This window comes from Natator depressus, chromosome 17 (genome assembly GCF_965152275.1).
Source record: "Natator depressus isolate rNatDep1 chromosome 17, rNatDep2.hap1, whole genome shotgun sequence".
In the NCBI taxonomy this organism is placed as follows: domain Eukaryota; kingdom Metazoa; phylum Chordata; order Testudines; family Cheloniidae; genus Natator; species Natator depressus.
This window is the reverse complement of record NC_134250.1, coordinates 7894013-7914853: the sequence shown is the minus strand read 5'-3', so window position 1 is coordinate 7914853 and position 20841 is coordinate 7894013. Positions and strand designations below refer to the sequence as shown.

General features: G+C 44.2%; 1 protein-coding gene across 2 annotated transcripts in view; it reads left to right on the top strand.

Moving 5' to 3' along the window:
- The window catches only part of ACACA (acetyl-CoA carboxylase alpha), a 185559-nt gene that overhangs the window by 48862 nt on the left and 115856 nt on the right, over nt 1-20841 (top strand). For both annotated transcript variants that reach the window (XM_074974614.1, XM_074974613.1), the window contains 7 exons: nt 245-345; nt 790-878; nt 2978-3102; nt 8133-8246; nt 9562-9675; nt 10649-10738; nt 11641-11759. In XM_074974614.1, coding sequence (XP_074830715.1) covers nt 245-345; nt 790-878; nt 2978-3102; nt 8133-8246; nt 9562-9675; nt 10649-10738; nt 11641-11759 — 752 coding nt within the window. The remainder of the gene's footprint in view (nt 1-244; nt 346-789; nt 879-2977; nt 3103-8132; nt 8247-9561; nt 9676-10648; nt 10739-11640; nt 11760-20841) is intronic.

Genomic DNA, 20841 nt, shown 5'->3' with positions numbered 1-20841 from the left:
GCATTCAGGGTGTCAGCTGCTGGCTGTAGGGTCTTGGAGAAATATGTATTGCACAATAGGTTGGCTCATAATGAGGGTACTTTGCCTTCCTCTGCAGCATCAGATGTTGGCCTCTGCTGGAGTCTGGAGAATGGGCTTGGTGGCCCAGTGCTCTCACCTGGTCTGGCAGAAATCCTTTGCTCCTGTGACAATGTTCTCTACCCATATCCCCCTCTCCAGCATGGGACTATTTTTTCTCTCTTAGATCGCCAACATCTTGGACAGTCATGCAGCCACACTGAACCGCAAGTCTGAGCGCGAGGTCTTCTTCATGAACACCCAGAGCATCGTGCAGCTGGTGCAACGGTGAGCTTGTTCACGGGAGCCCATCCCTTCCTCCGTTCCTTTTTCTTTTTTGCTGCCTGCAAGGGCTGAAGCAAAGCTGTAGATCGCTTTTTTTTTTTCTTTCCCTTCAAGGAAGCAGGTGTAACTTTTGTCTTTTAGTAATGAGGCTGTCTTGGGCATTCTGTCAAGTAGCTGGTATCTTCTCCACCCTTTTCACAGCTCTAGAAGCTGAGGGTTTGGGAAGGTTCTGGGAAGTGTTTTCAACATGCCGTGTGGCGTGCTGCTCATGTGAAGTGTGTCAGAGGTTGTATGTTCATTCTGACTGCGCTGAACCTCCAGGAGTTCCTGGGAGCATCTCTGTGTGTTTTCCTTTGTATTGTTCAGTTGTATTGACTCTCAGAGCCTTTCACAAGCAGGACAATGGCATTTTAGTCCTCCAGTGACCTTCCCTTGCTGTTCCCGCAGGTATCGGAGTGGTATTCGAGGCCACATGAAAGCTGTGGTGATGGATCTGCTCCGTCAGTACCTAAAGGTGGAGACTCAGTTCCAGCATGGTAAGTCTTGAACACATCAGGATTTGAATTCTGGGAGGAGCACAGCGCCTCCTGTAGGCTTCACTAAAAGCATCTTCCAAATGAGACCAGCTTGTCATGGCTCCTTGTGGCATGGCCTGACAGGTTTCCTTTTGCGTCACTGTTTAGGAGGGCTTTTTTTAAATCATTAAACTCCCAGTGTGGTGAGCCTCCATGGTAGGAGCATGCAGGGAGGTGCACACAGCAACAAGTCCATCCACCAAACTCCCCTCCTAGGTTAAGCCTGTGCTCGTGCCCATCCCCCCGGCAGACACGTCATCTACCACATCCTCTCAGCTCTCCTCCCCGCTGCTTAGGTGCCTTAACAGGACACTGATTCTTTTTGCGTCAGTGCTGTGAACATCTTCACAACAGAGGCTGACAGTTGACTTCATCAGTCCCTCTCTGATCCTTTCCTCTTGTTGAGCTGTGTAAGTGTGGTGCATCTTCTATAGGCATGCACTCTTTTTTAATTACTCCAGAGCCTTGTAAGCTGAGACTTTACGTGATTCAGGGTTGAAGTCGCTCCAGAAAAGAGGCAGAATTCAAAACATGATTCATTAATTCACTGTATGTTTCTGAGCTCTCTAAGATTCAGTCAGGCAGAGTTCTACCCACTCTTTGCTCCTTCATGTTTGGTTTATTTTGACCTTCTGTGCCTGCCTTTTGCTGGTTCTTGCTGTTTGCAAGGGCCCATGATTAAAGGTTCCCCCTCCCCACCCCCCCACCCCGATTATCTCTCTCAAGCTGGAGACTGAAATGTAGATTCATGGCTTTGTAAACTGTTTTATTTCCTGACTTCTGAGCACTTGAGCATGTGAGAAGTGTCAAGAAATTAGCTAAGATCAGAACCACCATGGCAGCTGGAGAATAAGTGGGCAATGCAGTAGTAAATGCTACTGTAAGAAAATGGAATACAATAAGAGATCCATTGTTTCAGTTGAAACCGCTGTAAGGTATCAGGAGACTTTTCAATGCTCCCTTTTTATAAAGAACAATTCTCCGATTTCCATGCAGAATACCATAGCCAGGTATTTCAATGTGAACCTTGCAATACTGTTACCAGTCACAGGATGGCAGTGAACCACCGCTGCTTTTAAGCTATTGCAGATAACGCTCTTTCCGATTCAGTTCTGCTCTTCTTCCCTCCTGCCCCCTGTGCATGCCAAGCTTTCTAGTGTTACAGGGTATGTCCATAAGGCAAAAGGAGCCCAGGGTGAGTTGAATTCGAGTTAGCAGACCCTGGCTTGGTTAACCCAGGACTTGAGCATCTCATTTGTAACTCCAGGTTAGGAATTGTTGAATCCTGGGTTGCAGCCTTGGGCTTTGGTGTCTATACTGCATTATGTGGGCTGGAGTCCAACTACCCATATCCCAGACTTCCTAGCACCCTCCCAACGTGTGGCCGCTCTAACCCTTCGTTCACAGTGTGGGAAAACTTGACTGTCGACCAAACTTGACTGTGCAGAGGACAAAGGAAGTCATCCTGTGGGATTGGGGAATACTTTTGGTGGACTCCCAGAGCACAAGTCTAGTCGGGCTGGGTCTACACTGCAAAGCAATAAGGCTTGAACCCTGGGTCCCAACTTGACTCAGGCTCAGACCGTCTACCCCCGTGGGGTCCTAGTTCCAAGCCCTGGGTTAGTGTCATTTGTGTGTAGACAGACAGAGTTAGACTTGAGCCTGAGTTCAAACCCTGGATTTACATTGCAGTATAGACATACCCACAGATTCATTTCCACATCAACTCACTATAGCAGATGATCTCACATGCCATCTGGTTATTTTCTGATTCTTCTCTGAGTGAAAAAGAGCCCCTTCTTAACAAGCCGTCACCACTCTCCCGGTGTAATTCACAAAGCATTGATTTGGCATTGGAGTTGATGAAAGCAAGTGACAGCACAGTATTTAAAACCATCTAAGATTTCTAAAGTTTCCAGTAAAAATGCTTCTGTCCCTCAGATTCACCAAGTTATGTTAAGAAAATAACCAAATGTGTCCAGCCAGATGCATCCAGCGCTACCCCTGTGTGCAGGCTGTACACAATACTGTGGGTCCTTATGTTTCGTTTCTGACTGCAGGTCACTATGACAAGTGTGTCTTCGCCCTTCGGGAAGAGAACAAAAGTGACATGAATGCTGTATTGAACTACATCTTCTCTCATGCTCAAGTTACCAAGAAGAACCTCCTCGTAACGATGCTCATTGTAAGTTTGGCCCGCAGGACTTCTTTTTACCTTGTATGTGAACGTTTAGTGCTGGTGAAAGATGCTGAGTTGACAGCCCTCAGCCTGGAGACCGTGGTCCTTTAACCACAGACCTGGCAGGGACAGTGCAGTTCCCTACACTGCCCTGTGACGTTAGCTCAGTTTCCATGGAGCATCCAATTTTTAGTTTTTTCTGCTCAGGCTTCCAGTAAGGTTGCAACAAGGGCCTGTTGTGACAGTGATTTATTTTGTCTACTTGGGACGGAAAATAAAATAATTCTTTTCACGTAGATCATTGGAGAGCCACTAGGTGTTGCCTTTTAGTCACTAGTGACTGCACTATGTATTTGTTCAGCTTTGTTTTGCTTCTTGGATTTCCAGGGTCCTAACTCCGTGCCAGCCTGCGAATCTCAGACCAGAGCTGCACGCTGCCATGTATACAAAAAGCAGATCAGTTTTTTAGGGTAAAGGGGCCCTAGCCGTTCAACTATGGACTTTCCTATTATCCATCAGGGCTAATTTGGTCCTAGCAGTGACCTGACATATTGCCCTGTCCAAGTGGATAACCGTTGGGGGTTTCACCAACTCTTCAGTTATGAACCACTGTGTATGTAGTTTCATGTCTCTGCTCCCATAGGCTCAGTAGCAGCTCCTCTCTGTTAGTCTCTATGGTTGTGAGATCAGAGAGCCCCCTGTTGGACTTCAGTGCTGCTTTCCGACCGGCTGCAACCCTTAATGCTGCAAGATGCATTTTTCCCTGGGGCTGAATTAGCCTCTTAGCAAAAAGGTGGCCCCTTCAAATAGGCGTTAGGCATCAAAGCATGGCCATGAGGTATTTTACACTTCCGTTTAACTTGTATGCAAATGTCTAAGGAGACTGTAGGACTGCGTGCTCTTTGTACACCATAGAGCCACCCCATCTTGGAACTCACTGCCTCCGAATTTTACACTGTAGATGGCAACTTGGGAGATTCCTGAGAATGACCCGGTCTAGAGAACCGTCTGCTTGACGGTAGCAGGGAGACACTTCCCACCTGCATGGTTGCCTGTCTAGCTTGTTAACTACTGGAAGAATTTCAGTTTTCAAGGATGCCAGTTCCTCCTCAGTATTCAGAAAGGCAAATTAGCCAACCCACCGAAAAGGGGCGGGGGGGAGCGGGGGTGGGTTTATAACTGTTTTAGGCTGATTTCTGAGCCCCCCGTGAGTTCCAGGCTCCCACAAATGGGAGAAACTCCACTGTGTTTATGCCGCCATCAAAAGAAGGTGAAAACCCTCAGTGTCCCATTTTATTCTGTGATATAAATTGAAAAAACAAACAAAACCTTAAGAAAATTTCCAATAATGAATAATGCTCTGCAAAGCGGAACTGTAAAGAGGGGGGAGTTAGAGAACCTTGTGATTTTAAGCGTAAACCCGAGCTGAAGACTTGCTTTCTAAAAAGCTAATTACAAGGTTGTCTTTTCTATTTTGCTAAAGACATCGTGTTTTTCTGCCTCTAAAAATAGATGCAAAGCACCCAAATAAAAAAACCCCAGACCCTCCTAAGAGGAGCAGAAGAGTAATGATTGCCCCAAACTGTGGCTGGGTTTCTTAAATTCTCATTTGTAAGATAAAAAGGCCCTGGCATTCCTTTATTTTATTTATTTATTTATTTATTTATTTTCCCGGTGTGATTGTAAGTAACGCTTGCCTTAAGAATCTCATTATTTGAACACGGAGCCATATTTCCTCTGAGAATTCTGGAGTAGCTTTGAGCTGGGGCTGTTCATTTCTCAAGTAATCATGCTGGTGTGATGGAGAGAGAAAATGGCAGCTGTTTGCAGCTCAGGCCTTCAATTTTCTTCAGAGTCCAGTCACTCAAGTGTGTAATTACACAGGGGTGCCGGGGAGGTGTTAGGCCTTGTCAGAGAACTGGTTTGAGGCTTTGCTGGCTCCTTTCACCAATCAGCAGAGGCAGACGCCAATGGGAACACCAGCTAGCTGCTTTTATTTTTGTTGTTGTCATACTGATTGTTTCTTGCTAGGATGGGACTGAAACTTTTTGTTTCGTAGTTTTTCCCCTGTGCAAGCTGAGTCTTAAAGGCCAAGAGTCCTGTTTATGTCTTCACTTTGATGGAAAAATCTCTCTGAGAGGGTAGGGGGGCCTCACTGAGAGATGGGAAAACTCAAATAATCTGTTTTTCTCAACTCCTTCTATTCTTTTTCTTTTCCCTCCCTCCCCCAACCCTCCTTTCTCACCTCTTCCTATAGTCACCTTAAGGAGATGCTGGCAGCCTAGTTGCTTGTTAAAACACAGCCCTAGAAAATATATTTTAGGGAACAATCCTGCACTTGGCAGAGAGCGATTGGATGAGCTAGTAGGTCATATAAAATCTGTTTGCACAGTCACCGTTACCATAGTATCCAAGGGCCTTGCTAGTGAATGTATCCTCACATGGATCGTGGGGTATACGGAAATATAAAGTGGGGGAACTGAGGCCTAGTGAGATTAAGTGACTTGCCAAAGGTCACAGGAATGTCTGTGTCAGAGCTGGAAATTTGAACTGTGCTTTTATTTATTTTTTTTTTGCAGTCCAGTGCCTTAACCACAAGACCATCCTTCCTTCTCATCTGTAATTTTGTATTATTCTTCCAGGCCGTAGGGACCTCTTGGTACATATGCTGGTGAAAGTAATGGCATTTTAAAGGTTGCTGAGCTCTTTATCTGGGGTGGTTAAGTTTGTCCTCCACAGGCAACAGTCATGTCAGGACACACTGATGCTAATGTTGCTGTTCTTGACGTAGAGGCCCAAGGAGGATCCAAGGTCTATCCCTGCTGCTGCCATGAAGCTCCAGAAGCATAGCATATGACAACTCTTAAGTCTTGTCAGCAGCTAGCTTTTGTACAAGTAGATACGGCAGAGTACTACAGAACTATATACTTTTTTAAACACAGTGTGAACAATTCTTAAACCATTCTCTGTCTGCAGACACAAATGTAACTTGAAGGGGTTGACAGGCATCTCTACAGTGTTCATTGTTAAGCCCTGTTAGTCAGAGACAATAGTCTACAAGCTGGTAGCTTAGTTAACTGAAAATGATTTGACTTTGAACTGTCCCATTGTTGTAGGTTCCTAGAAATGGCATAAAGCTGGAGCAGGAGACGTAGAGTGTTAAAGAAGGGGATCAAGAACAATTTTAAAACTCGCTAGGCTTAGAGGTGGGAGTTGGTATAAACTATTTTTAGCAAAAAGAAAAGGAGTACTTGTGGCACCTTAGACTAACCAATTTATTTTTAGCAAGTCTCTGAGGTTTATATTGTTGGTTTATTTTTATTTTATTCCTGCCAGCAGGCTTATCAAATAATCTAACCTGCGATGTAGATATTTTGTCTCTTTCCTTTTGTATTTCTTGACTCTTAAAAGGGCCCTCTGGTCTGCAAGTGCTTAAGGCACCATCTGCTGCTTGCTGTCCCAAATCCCTATTTCATCTCTCATTTGCCTCCTATGATTCATTTGATATGTCAATAGTATGGGAGGGTTGTACAAAAGAAACACATTAGAGGCGTCCGCAGGTTACAAACTTTGGGTCCTTGTCGTGCAAATCACTGTGAGTAGTTGAAAGCTGTGTGATTGCTCCTGAGGCTAAGAACTACCTCTGGACGCATTTACAGAATTGCACTGCCTATACGTAGCGAGAAAACACATTTCTGTCCTTCTATGGCCATTTTTTTTCAGTTCTTTCAGAATTTTGAAACTGCAACACACTTCACCACTCATGCTGGTTAGTTTCCTTGTTGCTATTCACTCAGTTTGGACAGTGGAAATGAACTAGTCAATTTCACTTTTGCTTGTAATCAGTTTTGCTTAGCACGATGTTGCAGCATTTGGGGAATGTTAAGCAAACTGTTCTCATTGGAATTTTAAGTTACCATGGAATAATTTTTACTAGTCGTGAATTCCGTGAGGACACTTTTATTTTCCTACCCTATCTTTTGGGTCTAGAATTAGCCTAGCAGTTTCTTCTCAAGGATTCTGTTTGGAAAACACACGCTTTTCTAAATGGTTATGCTGACATTCTCTAGTTGTTACGGCTGGTGGTCCGTTTTTTTGGTGTGTATGTGAACATATGTAATGACATTGGTGTAACGTGGCCTTTATGGACAAGTAAAAGGGCATGGTCTCTGTCCCAAGAGTTCACAATATGTGGTCCCAATTGTTAATTGGGGATAGAGGGGCACAAAGAGCTCATTGCAAGATCAGGGCCTACATCAGACCTAGGGGGAGAAAACAAGAGAATGAAGGGGCCAGGAAAGAGGTGGAAAGAAACTTATTTATGGGAAACCATCAGGTCATTCATTTTGTTACAGTTTTGTGATTTTCTTCAGGTTGTATTGTTTTTGTTTTTAATACAGTTAGCACCAGGGAAGAAGCATAATATCACTAGAGTGGTGATTCGTGCTGGAGAAGGGGGTTGACAGAAATGAGCTTTGAGGAGAGGGAAGTCAGTTGTTGCATTGGAAGAGAAGAAGCTGTTCTAGCCATAGAGGGCAGTGTGACCAAAGGCACAAGTGGTGCTGCAAGATATGTACAGGGTGTTTTCTGCAGAGGGTCCCCAGCTGCTAACCTCTTTCCTTCTGATCATTTTCCAGAGCCAAGTTTGCTAATCTTCATTGCACATTGCAAGGAGTTTCATTCTGGTTAAATGTTTCTTGAACTCTGGATTGTTGCTGGGGGAGACTTTTGATCCAGAGCTGAGGCTGGGTGTTGGGAGATGTTTGTGCTGTATTTTGTTGGCAATTTAATGCCCTACTTTGCCATGAGCTTGGATGCCCCAACAAACCTTGCATATGAACAATCAAATGAGTGATTCTGCCTATCTCCTCCTTCCCCTCTCCCATTTCCTCTCCAGCTCATGTACTTTCCTTCCGCATGTAACATTATGAAAGCATTGGGGAATGTTCACAGCTTCAACAATGTATCTAAGAACGTTGCTTTACTTCTAAGTCTTCATTTTCAATGCTTCCAATGTCTTTTTTTTTTTTTTAAAGGATCAGCTGTGTGGCCGAGACCCCACCTTGACAGACGAATTAATTAATATTCTAACTGAGTTGACCCAGCTCAGCAAGACCACCAATGCAAAAGTGGCCCTGCGAGCGCGTCAGGTAAATGCAGCACCTTCAGCCTTCTGTGCTGATCATTGCTAAAAGGGGACCTTGTCAAGCTTGGCAGGATCAAAACTGGATTTGCTTTGTATTTTAATCATCTGTTTTGCAAAGTCTAGGACTTTTGATGGGTTAGTGGGTTTTTTTTGTTTTTTGTTTTTTTTATCCCTAAGCAAATTAAAAAAACCAAAACACTCCAATACTCATGAGCAACCCTACAATAACAAGCCAATGTGTGCTGTTTAGGATGTATAACCAGGATGTGCAGTCTGGGATTCCTCACTAACCCTACGATAGCAAACCAGTGGATATGCCTAGAACAGAGATTGAAATATGGATAGCTCTTTCCAGTTCCCAAAGGGATATTGTAAATAATGATTTAAAATAATGTGGAAAATCTTGATAGTGTCCTTTCCAAGGTCCCAATTTAATGATCATTTGAATCTCCTATGTAGACCTGGATATTTTGCTGAGCTCCCTAGCTAGTGGTTAGTCTGTAGTTATTAGGGAGCGGGAGGGTATAATTGTCGCACAATAATGCTAACCCTGGAACTCCGGTTAGCTTCTCTCACCCTGCAGTCCCCATTTCCAGTCTAAAAGTCTTCAGCAGGGAAGCTGACAGTTCGGGGATCTCTCCTTTTATTTCAGTGCATGAGCGTTGAAAATGAATGGGGGTGTTTGAAGCCGTTCAGTGACCTTATGTTTTCTCCAGATTTGTATCCATGTCCTTGAACCATTCAACGTTATTGAACCTCTCAGCGGCATGCTGGGGGATGATGTTGCAGTCCTTGGGTGTATCTTTATGCTGCTCTGTTTGTGTTTGGTTTTCCCTTGTGAGCTGCTGCCCCTTCCTATCATCATCTCTGTGTTGGATGATTAGTACTTGGCATGGGTGGCTCGTGTTCGGTTTGCTCTGGAACTGTGAAAGGCTGGCTCCATTGCAGGCCTCCCCATGGCTGCTACCTGCCAGCTCTGCTTTCCAGTTAACAGCCAGCTGGGCAATCCCCAGGACTAGCTGCTTTGCTGTGCTAAATCACATGCACCGATGAAACTTGATTGAAGCTGTTCCCTTTCTCTCTGGGGAATACCCAGTAATACAATTCACAGAGATACACAAATGAGACTAAATTTTGCAGCATCACTCTTGAGCTACAGAGCCTAGAGTTCACACATGCAGCTAACGTTCTCTTCTGGTAGGGAGTATGGTGGCTACTGGTGGGATAGACTTGCAGCTCTTGCAGTGCATCCTTCTAATAACGGACCAGCATAACAGTTCTCTCTGGCACTCACCCTTTGCATCCTCCTGTCTTACCAGGTTCTCATTGCTTCCCATTTGCCGTCATACGAGCTGCGTCACAACCAGGTGGAGTCCATCTTCCTGTCAGCCATTGACATGTACGGACACCAGTTCTGCATTGAGAACTTACAGGTACCTACAGGATTCTTTTTCCTGGTTCCTCACTTTCCTCTCACTAAGCTCAATGGTACCAGTTTTGCACAAAACCTTGCCTTAAAAAAATGCATGGCTCCAAGTCTGCGTGGAAGATCTCATCTTGAGGAGACCACTGCCAGGGTATGTCAGGTGTAGGCCTCTCACAACTCTAGCAATGTCCCTGTTTAATACTAAGTGCTGGAAAGAGTGTGCTTTCCTAGTACTAGCTTGTGCAGATTTGGGGTGCTTGTTAATCTTTTCCAAAACATGTTTTCACTCCTAATGTAATAACTCCTTAAGCAATTGATTAATTTCACAGAAAAATATCACCCTGTACTTCTCTGCAGCCCACTGTGAAAGGGAATATATTGAGCATTAGGCATAGAGCAGTGCCCTGAATTGCCCTTTCTGCAGGGGCTGTGGGTGGATTATGAAAGCAAGTATATGTGTGTAAATTCCCAGACCCATAGACTGAACACGAAAAAGTCTCAGCCAGTAGCAGGGCTGTCCTCTAGTTGTAGTGCTATTTTAGTTCTGCAGCCAAATACTCATCTGAGGTGTTGGCACAGGCCCCTGTCCTTTTCGCCTTGTAACTGTGAAAGGGTTAATTGCTGTGTGGTGTACAGACTGTGACTCAAGGCAATTAGGGAACTGCGAGGTGGCTTCTCCTGCAGCAGGTTGGCTTAGAATTTAGACTGTAAACTCTTTAAGGCACAGGGATTGTGATTTTGTTATATGCCTGTAAAGTGCCTAGCACAAAGGGGCCCTGATACCTGATTGAGACCTCTAAGTGCTGCCACAATGAAAAGCATGAAAGAAAAGCTGTAGAAAGTAGCACTTGTCAGAAAACAGAAAAATGTGTGTGCAAAAAAAAATTTCCATCAGAATTTTGCTTCGATGGAAACTTTTGGCTCTGCTCTAATAGCAAGACATTCTCTTGTAAAACCCTTCTGTGTGTGATCTCTTTCAGAAACTCATTCTGTCCGAAACATCCATCTTTGATGTGCTACCAAATTTTTTCTACCATAGTAACCAGGTGGTGCGAATGGCAGCTCTGGAGGTATGTTTCTGCCCACTTGAAAACAAACTTTCTCTCTCTTCCTTTGTTTTCCTCCATCTATCTATCTGTCTGTCTGAGATGTTGTCTTGAGGTCCCTCTGCGACCATCTCTAGTATAAGGTCAGGTGAGAGTGAAGGATCCCTCTGACACTCTGGAAATAACAGGCACTGTGTTATAACCTTGATGCCCTAACCATCATTCCTTTGCTCAGTAAAACTAACTGGTAGGTGAGCTTTGAGCTTAGCATGGAGAGAGAGAAATATTTCTGCATTTTGAGGAAGTTTAGATCCAAACTTGGTGTCTGCCATTTAACCTTTATAATGGGCTGGACCAAAATCTCAGATCCAACCTGTCTCCTTTGTTTAAAGACAAATTGCCTCCTTGCAGGGGCAGAGGTTGAAGCTAGTGCCTTATAAAATGGTCTGCACTCTGAGTGATGTATAGCACTCAGAAAACCCTGTGTGGTGTTTGTATCACAGTGAGTTTTCTGAACTGCTGGCTTTCACCTAACTGTAGCCTCCTCTCCTGCATTTGGGGGAGCTTATTCTCTCTTTCATAACATATTGCTTATTTCAATCCTCATGCTTCAGAGCAGAAACTAATCACCAGTTGAGGTCAGGAAGAAATCCCCAGCCCCAGAATAATATTTCAAATTTATGTACATTGTATGTGTTTTGGCCTTCCTCTGAAGGCTATAGCATATAGGCCACTCTGAGACAGGATCATTTATCTTTTCTAGCAGTTTCCAGGTAATAGTATTTTGATCTCCTGTTTCTTGAGTTTAAAAAAAAATCCAGAAGCTATTCATTTTGGAGGCATTTGTTTTTTTTTGTGACTCCTCCATTGTATCACTTCTATCTCCCCAGCCCAGTGGAACTGACTAAGACTTTCTTTTTTACCAGGTGTACGTTCGAAGGGCGTACATTGCCTATGAGTTGAACAGTGTCCAGCATCGCCAGCTGAAGGACAACACTTGTGTCGTGGAATTCCAGTTCATGCTACCCACCTCTCATCCAAACAGGTCAGGCCTGAATTCAGGTACCTTTGGAGTCGGGGTTTATGAAGGGTTGTGTCACACATCATCAGGGGAAAACCTGGAACAGAATTCAGTGAGCAAGAGTGGAGAGAGTTGTATCAGTTAGTCCTAAGCAAGGTGGACAAGTTAATCAAGATGAACCTCAGTATTGCCCCGTTTTCGAATGCCTCAGTTATCCACCACTCACTCCTGTCATCTAAAACAAGGGTCACATCTGCCAGCGTCTACTCGTTACATTGAAAAGTACCTCGATTATCTGATCTTCCTCAGCACCCTGCAGGATTCTCAGATTATCAAGGTGGTTCTTTGCTTGCACTAGGGATCCCTAACTAGAGACCTGGGGAGAACATTTTGAAACCAGTTTACGCTGAATTATTTCACCCAAAGAAGTTGAGAGAGCACTAGAGCCAAAGGTTGCGATGAGTCTTTTTGGCCACTGGATGGCACTGTTGATCCGTACTAGGTTGGCAGAACGGGACCAGCCCCCTCAGAAGAGTGCAATTTTCCTTCTTTGTCTCCAAATGTCTTTTCCCTTATTTTTTTTCTTTTTTCTTTTTGATGGGGTTGGACAGTGGGGACAGTCTCAATTCACTGAGAATCCATCGGTACGTTTTATGAAGTGATTTTCAGAATCTGGTTTGCTCTGAAATGAATGAGTGTCCTCAACAAGCAGCGCAAAGCACTCATGATACAAATGGGCCATGCATTTGGTCTCATCTGTTTCCTTCATCTCTGGAATATTTGTAAATAATTGCATGCTATTTTTGGAGCTGTTTTATAATACTCTGTCCCACTGTTCTGTCTCCATTTTCTTCCTGCTGTTTGCTAGTGCTCATAGTTACTTCTGTTTGTAGCTTGGGGGTTGTTTGGCCTGTCTGTGCTGACCACTGTCCTAGTACTGTGTGCCAACTCAATTAGACAAGATCAGCTGGAGAATGAGAACTCCCATCTACCCAAAGGAGAGCTGCTTTGTTCAGAAATCTCCTCTCCCCGTCACACTGAGTCTCGGGTAGCTACATCCAGAAGCTTAGGTCTGTTTCCTGTCCTTCAACATCTCCTCACTAGGGACTGAATCAGAGCACCTTGCCATCCAAGCCCAGTCTGATACGGGGGCAAACTGACCGCTGACATAAGCGGGTGCAATTCCATTGACTCCAATAGAGTTGCACCTACGTGTGTTAGCAATGAATTTGTCCCTCAGCGCTTAATGACACTATTTGCTGTGTACAGAGTTGTGCAATCATCAAAAGGCCAGGAGCACAAAGCGTACCAGATAACAGGAAATCAGGAGGCTGAAAAGACACTAAATAAGTTGGTTTAAACTAACCGAAGAGGCACCTTTAAGTGCTTTGAGCATCAGATTAGCAGATCTGGAGAGTCCAAGTTCTAAACCTGGCTTTGACAATGACTTGCTGAGAGGCTCTTAGGCACGTCATTTATCCACCTCCGTGTCCATGTTCCGTATGTGTCATATTTGTTTTTCATTTTGTAAGAAGGACCTGTTGTCAGTCCAAAGCTTTACACTGGAAAGGATAAACATGCAATATATCAGCCAATCTGTGTTATCTTAATCCAACAAAACACTTCTGCTGCCAAACCAAAGGCACTCTTCAAAATCGTCCCCGGTAATCAGGTGTTTGAAGCATGGCTTGAAGCTCTGCAAATTTGGGTTCTGTCAAACCAAGGGGGGAAGCAAATTCCAAAGACAGGGTCCTCCACCAGGAGTTAGAACTGGCTCAGTGCTGCAGCAAACTTTCCATGAACGCTTGATCAAATGTTTACATGAATTTTCTCCAGCTGTGCTTGTGTCCCTTTTGTGTCTGATTCCTATGAACCTCCAAGGGGTTGTATTTCACTGGGACAAATATTCATGCAAAGAATATTTCAAAGAATAATGTGGGGTATTTGTAAAATGGGTTTTAAATTCTCACACATGAGTATTCACCCCAGTAGTGCTTGTGCCCTCATCCCGTCAGAAAAGAAACTATACCACGTCACTTCCCCATCTGACTAATCATAGCTAAGTAAGCCAGCTCCGATTTTGTATATTTGCTACGGAATGCTAGCTGTGAACTGCTCACAACCACGCCTAAAAAAAAATATATATTTTTTTTAAATCTGATCTCATAATTATCTTGTGAGCAGAAGAGAATGCTAGTGATTTGGGAATTATTTGCTTCGATTTCCTGAGAACCCCCTGTACGCTGACATACAGCTCTGTCCTATTTAGAATCTGTGCTGATGATCATTGCCAGGGTAAAGCACGCAGAGAGAAACTTTTTAATACCCTGACCATAACGGGCTTTATAGATCAAAAAGAACACCTTCTATGGCACCCGGTGGAAGCCAGACAAGAAGTACAACATAACCAGCCCGTTGTATTCTGCACTAAATGAAGTTGATGAAAGGTCCCAAGTAGAGAGTACATTGCAGTAATCTGACCTGGAAGAGGCTATATGGGGATAACTACCTTCCTCAGCAAGGTATTGCAAGCAAATGCTTACGTGCAAAGCCCACTGGGTTTGGATGATTTCTGCTTCTTTGTGCCACCTGGGAGAGAATGAGAACAGACTTAGGAAAGGAATTAATCCAATTCTTAGATTCTTTCTTTTCCTAGTGTTTATTTAGATCATCCTCCCCAATGGAAATCTATTGCTCGTTGATGAGGAATATACCTAAGAGTTCAATTTCCTGCATATTGGCAAGTGAGCTGAAAGGCCCTTTCTTAGATGTTCTGTTGGAGATGCACAGAACCATCACTTGTGTTTTCAAAGCTTAAGTCCCTATAAGAACATAAGAATGGCCATACTGGGTCAGACCAAAGGCCCATCCAGCCCAGCATCCTGTCCTCCGACAGCGGCCAATGCCAGGTGCCCCAGAGGGAATGAACAGAAGAGGTAACAATCAAGTGATCCATCCCATCACCCATTTCCAGCCTCTGGCAAACAAATGTTAGGGACACCATCTTTGTCCATCTTGGCTAATAACCGTTGATAGACCTATCCTCCATTAACTTATCTCGTTCTTTTTTGAATCCTGTTATAGTCTTGGCCTTCAGAACATCCTCTGGCAAGGAGTTCCACAGGTTGACGGTGTGTTCTGTGAAAAAAATACTTCCTTTATTTGTTTTAAACATGTTGCCTATTAATTCATTTGGTAACCCCTGGTTCTTGTGTTATGAGAAGGAGTAAATAACACTTTCTTATTTACTTTCTTCACACCGGCCATTATTTTATAGACCTCAATCATTTCCCCCATTAGACATCTCTTTTCCAAGCTGAAAAGTCCCAGTTTTATTAATCTCTCCTCATACGGCAGCCGTTCCATACCCCTAATCATTTTTGTTGCCCGTTTCTGAACCTTTTCCAATTCCAATATATCTTTTTTGAGATGGGGCGACCACATCTGCACGCAGTATTCAAGATGTGGACGTACCATGGATTTATATAGAGGTAATATGATATTTTCTGTCTTATTCTCTATCCCTTTCTTAATGATTCCCAATATTCTGTTCGCTTTTTTGACTGCTGCTGCACAGTGAGTGGATGTTTAGAGAACTATCCACAACGATTCCAAGATCTTTCTTGAGTGGTCACAGCTAGTTTAGACCCCATCCTTTTATATGTATAGTTGGGATTATGTTTTCCAATGTGCATTACTTTGCATTTATCAACATTGAATTTCATCTGCCATTTTGTTGCCCAGTGACCTAGTTTTGTGAGATCCTTTTGTAGCTCTTTGCAGTCTGCCTGGGACTTAACTATCTTGAGTAGTTTTCTATCATCTGCAAATTTTGCCACCTCACCGTTTATCCCTTTTTCCAGATCATTTATGAATCTGTTGAATAGGACTGGTCCCAGTACAGACCCTTGGGGGATACCACTATTTACCTCTCTCCATTCTGAAAACTGGCCATTTATTCCTACCCTTGGTTTGCTATCTTTTAACCAGTTACCAATCCCCGAGAGGACCTTCCCTCTTATCCCATAACAGCTTACTTTGCTTAAGAGCCTTTAGTGAGAGACCTTGTCAAAGGCTTTCTGAAAATCTAAGTACACGATATCCACTGGGTCCCCTATCCTTAAAGAAATATTGCCTCCCTCGGGTAGGCATGGGGAAGGGAATTTTGGCTCTGTCCCAAGTAGGAGCAATTCGTTCTCATAGTAATAATAATAACCCCCCTTGCCAAAAAAAAGTCCAGCCTTCCCCATGTTCTCTGAAGCCAGGACATTGCCTCCAAAAGCTGCCTGCAATGGACATTCTGCTCCTCTAGTCATGCTCTTCCCTTCATGCAGTGTGACTAGGAAGGAGCTGGAGGGTTTATTTTCTCCCTGATATTTTGGGGATCCGAACTGATTTTTATTTTTTCCCTCCTTTTATGGGCTAGTGACTTTCCCATCAGCTCCAAAATGGGGTCCATACACCCAGTGTAGGGTCAAAGCTTGCCCCTTCCCAGGGTTTGACTTGAACAAACAACAACGCAATGTCCAGTTCAGTCCTTCATTTCCTGCTTGGTGTCTCCCAGGATCCTCAGCTCAGTGCTACTCAGCCCACCCCCTAGAGCCTTTCTGCCTCAGGCCTAAGATCCTTCAGTCAGGGGAGCCCAGCTCTGAAGCCTGCTTGCTCGTTCTTTATTCCCTAAGGTCCTCCATTCCAGACATTTTATTCCTGGTAGGTGTCTCAAGACAAGCTGGCTTCAGCGTGTGTTCAGGTCAGGCCATTAACCCTTTCCTGCCCGGTTCCAGTGTAGGGTTTGTCCACCCCATCACACTCCCTTTTTGTGTGAAGCTTGTGGATTAGATAGAGACATTGCTCTCATTGCAGATGGTCAGCGGTGAGATAGCTGACTTGGAGGATTCACTTTAATGAGTGAGAGCAATAGACTTGCATTGCCTTTTTAATACGAGGCTCCCTATTTTCCATGCTTCTGCCTGGACGTTTTCAGTGTGATATAGACACAATGCCAATTGTTGCCATTTAACTCCCCCACCCGAAGAAAACAAAGAAAAGCACCTGTAAGCACCTTCATACACACTCAGAGCATAATTGTTTTGGTCACCTTACGTGATCACAGACAGATGCTTCCTTGTGGCAGTGCTCTTAGTTCCTCCAGATCCCTCTTCAGTGTTGTTCAGACACTGTTTTCATGGATCTCCGCTTTATGACATCATCTTCATCCCTCATCCTTGATTAGATGCTGCAAATAGTTTAATTTTCTCCTCTTGATCTTTACCAGTAGACATGACAGTTGTGGTTCCAGTTTGTGCCATCATCTCTGATCATGGTAGCCTCAGAATGTGTTGGCACACCATGTTCCAAAAGACTGTCTCATCTTGTTGTCTTGGGGGGTGAGGGGCGAGCAATGTTCACAGCTGTACTTGGCAAGAAGCTAGCTTTCGGCACTTTATTCGGAGACCACGTAATTGGCATAGTACAGATGGTGGAATGCTGCCATCAGGGAGGGTGCCTGTCAGGATTTCTGTGCAGATGTGGACTTGAACAGCTAGAGTGAAGCCCTGCGACCTTGCCACACTCCTTTTGTTGACGTCAATCGAGCCTGTTCTGCGTTTTTGTTCTGAATGCTGCTTCCTAGTTGAGTCAGAGATGCCACAGTAACACAAGTAAAAGCTCCTGAAAATGCTTCTCTGTCAGAGACTCCCAGAGTTTTGTAGGGCAAATGCAAGGCTTTGTGAACGTGATGAACCCACACACTGTTAGTTTATTTTTTAAATTCCCATCATCTTTCTTGTCTCCAATGCCTGAACTTGTTTGTCACCACGACCGCTTCTGTAGTCCTCATTCCTTTCTGGGACGACCAGCAGCAGCATGAGGTAGCACTTTGCTTGCTTGAGAAAAGGGAAGTGAGTTCGGCAATTCCCAGGTTTCTGTAGGCCCTCTTTCTTGGGTAGGACTAGCCATCCTACTACTATTCCATTTAGCCTCAAGTTATCCAAGATGATGTTACCACTGCCATCTGCCTATCTTTTTCACATGCCCACCAGTTCCCATCCTAGAACTTTTTTCCTCTTGTAACCTTGTTAACTTCATGATTTATATCAGTTCATAATGCGGTGTTTCTTGCATGAAAATAATTAAATCTTCTATGTTGATGGTGGAAATAATATTTCCAAACAGTAGATATAAATAAATGTGAAGTTTATTGTTTAACATATATATTCCAGCAGCACCCAAAGGCCCCAATCAGGATTGGGGTAACTTTTTGCTAGATGATGCATAAGCATAAATTCAGACAGCCACTGCCCTACGAAGCTTTACAAGCCACACACACAAGATGCACAACCTATAACGGACACATGACAAGTAAAATGTCAGAGTTGTTAGTTAAATTATATTTCCCCAAATTCTCACCCCACCCCTCCCACCCCCCCAGCCAATCTGTTCTTCCACTACCGATCCAAACTGCCCTTCACCCAGTAACAGCTCCCGTTTCACTGGAGGATAATCAGGGAACTGCTGATGTCAGATGAGGTGATTCCCAAGATATTTTGTTCTCCATACCCTCTCCCCTCCCCCTTCCCCTTCCCCTCCTCCAGCCCTTCTTCATTACAGCTGCCTTGGCAGTGGCTGAATGCAATGTCTCACCTCTTTATTTTTGTGGAGCAGAACCCAACCTCTCTATCTGCTATAACAGCAGGATGAGCAGTTGGGAATGTGTTTCTGGTCTCCTGTGCTGGTGGTGGTAGGTTTGATGGACCAAGGGTTAGTGAGGACTCTCCCTCTCCCCTGGGTGAGGTTGGGCTGCTTACGCCATGGACCATGTCCCGTGGGTGTAGTGATGTGAAGAAAGACACTTGGAGGTTTTGGCCCAGTTCCCAGGAGGTGGTGGGGGATTTACAGGTATAGGTTTAGATCTTTGGTGGTGAGGAATTGTGTTGATAAGCACACTTTATAAAGTGATCCAAGTACACTTTTGCAATCTTACTGGGGGAAAGTTATGGTTGCAGGGGGTATAGCCTCACTTTTCTATGTTATGCAATGAAACCAGTGCAAGCCCACCTCCTTATTTGGCAGACTATAGTTTTAAGAGACTGTTCTAAAGTATGGCCAGCTGAATAGAGCTCAGCTCTGCATTTATTAGATGATGGTCTTTAAGCTACCAATTTATCAATCCCTTGAGTCACTGAAGATACTTTTCATCATGTGCATGCATGTAAAATCCTATATCTGTGTAGCATCTACATTGAAAAGTATAAATATGCACACACACCGGCAAGGACATACTTAGATATATTGGTTGTATGTACAAGTGTTGAACCTTGCAAATCTGTGGATATCCTCTTTATATCCCCAGACCATGTCTGCCGATCGCAGATGGATGCGGATCCAAATTTTATATCTAGAGCCTTGCAAATCTGCTGATATCCACTTTATATCTACAGATGCAGATATCTGCAGACCATGTTTGTGTATCGGATGTGAATACAAATTTTGTATCCGCAAGGGGTCTATATCTATGCATGTGACTTTGCCTACATGTAACTTGTTTGTTAATGCATTCACGTGGATGTCTTTAGCTCCAAAGTCATTCTTTAGGGCTACATTCTGCTGTCTTTTACCTTTTGGCTTTCTAGAGCATAATTTAGCCTTAGTCATTAGATGTGTTTGCATTTCAAAGGCACCTGATATAAATCTCTCATGAACCTGCTTGTATCTGTGTGTTTGTCAAATTTCTCTCTCGCTTCTTTCTGTGCCTAGAAAAGGATGAGATTTCTAGCACTGCTAATTTCAAGCCTTGCAGTGGTGTATGGTTTCTCCTTAGCTCTGCTGTCTTTTGGTGTGTCGCCTGGACATTTGTGCCTGTCTTCTCCTTAGCCATCTAGTGAACTAGAGGTCAAAACTATTGTGCACAGCAAACCATGCATTGCTGTGTTCAATAGGTCATTTTGTGGAAGAACCAGAAGCCAACGTCCGTGTTCTTTTAGAGCGGTGGATTGTGCTTGCTGATTTGGGGGAAAAAACCCCAACACCCCCTACTGTTGGCGCTTCATCATTTGATGGTGGCCTGCTCATAAGATGTGAATGTCTGGCAAAATGGAAGCTTTTCTGCAGGCTTCAGGTGTTATTGAAACAACCTCTTGCATCAATCACTTGACTCCTGGTATAAAATCAACTATGTTCTTTTGGAACCTGAGCTGTGTAAGCCTGGAGAGTTGAGTATAGAACTCTTAGTGTATCATTAGGTAGCCTGAGGTCCCCTCCTTGTAGCGGGAGATGAGCTGATATCAGGAGGGGAAAGGGGGAAATGATTCCAGGACACCTGTAAATCCCTGTAGTTTCATGCTGTGGGTTTGATGTTAATTAGACAGCAGGCAGCAGTAATGTGCTGCTGCTCCCTTGGCTTGTCTGTTTCGGAAGGACAGAATCTTCCAGCAGAGCAAAAAAGGGGCTATTGAAGGGGCAGCAAACTGAATGGAATAATGATAGTTTTATGCAAATTGGGCTTCAGTAACGGATTCAGCCTGGCTGAAATGCTGGGGGTGGCAGGGGAAAGAAAGGGGGGTAGTGGAAAAACCCAGTCAAAACAGATGGTTCAAGGCATGTTCTGCTGCCTTCTATTTGGATCCTTCTGCAGAAAAGAAGGAACACAGGAGGAACGCCACTGGTCACAGCCAGCTGAATGGCTCTTTCGCCTGTGCTCTTAGTAACTTCAAGTGGGTTATTCAGCTGCCCTCTGCTGATTCTGCTTTGCTGCCTGATTTTGAAAGCGTTGCCCTATGTCGGCACTCAGTCACAGCTTGACATAACCGGTGGCTCTTTGCATGCATTACTATCAATTTCAGAGGGGAGCTCTCTTGTAAAAAGAGATTGGGGTGGGGGGAAGCAAATTCAGCTGGAGGGCATAGGGAAGGGCTAAGGGCCTGTGTTTGCTTGAGGAGAAGCAGCAAGCTGACAGTAAAGCATGCAGTGAACCAGCCTGCTTAGGTGTTTGAATTCACACTGAGACAGATACTCTCCCCCGGCTAGGAGAAGAGGGTTTTTTGTTTTTGTTTGTTTGTTTTTAAATACAAGAGGATGGTGCCAAGGTGAAGAAGTTTGGTGGTTCTTT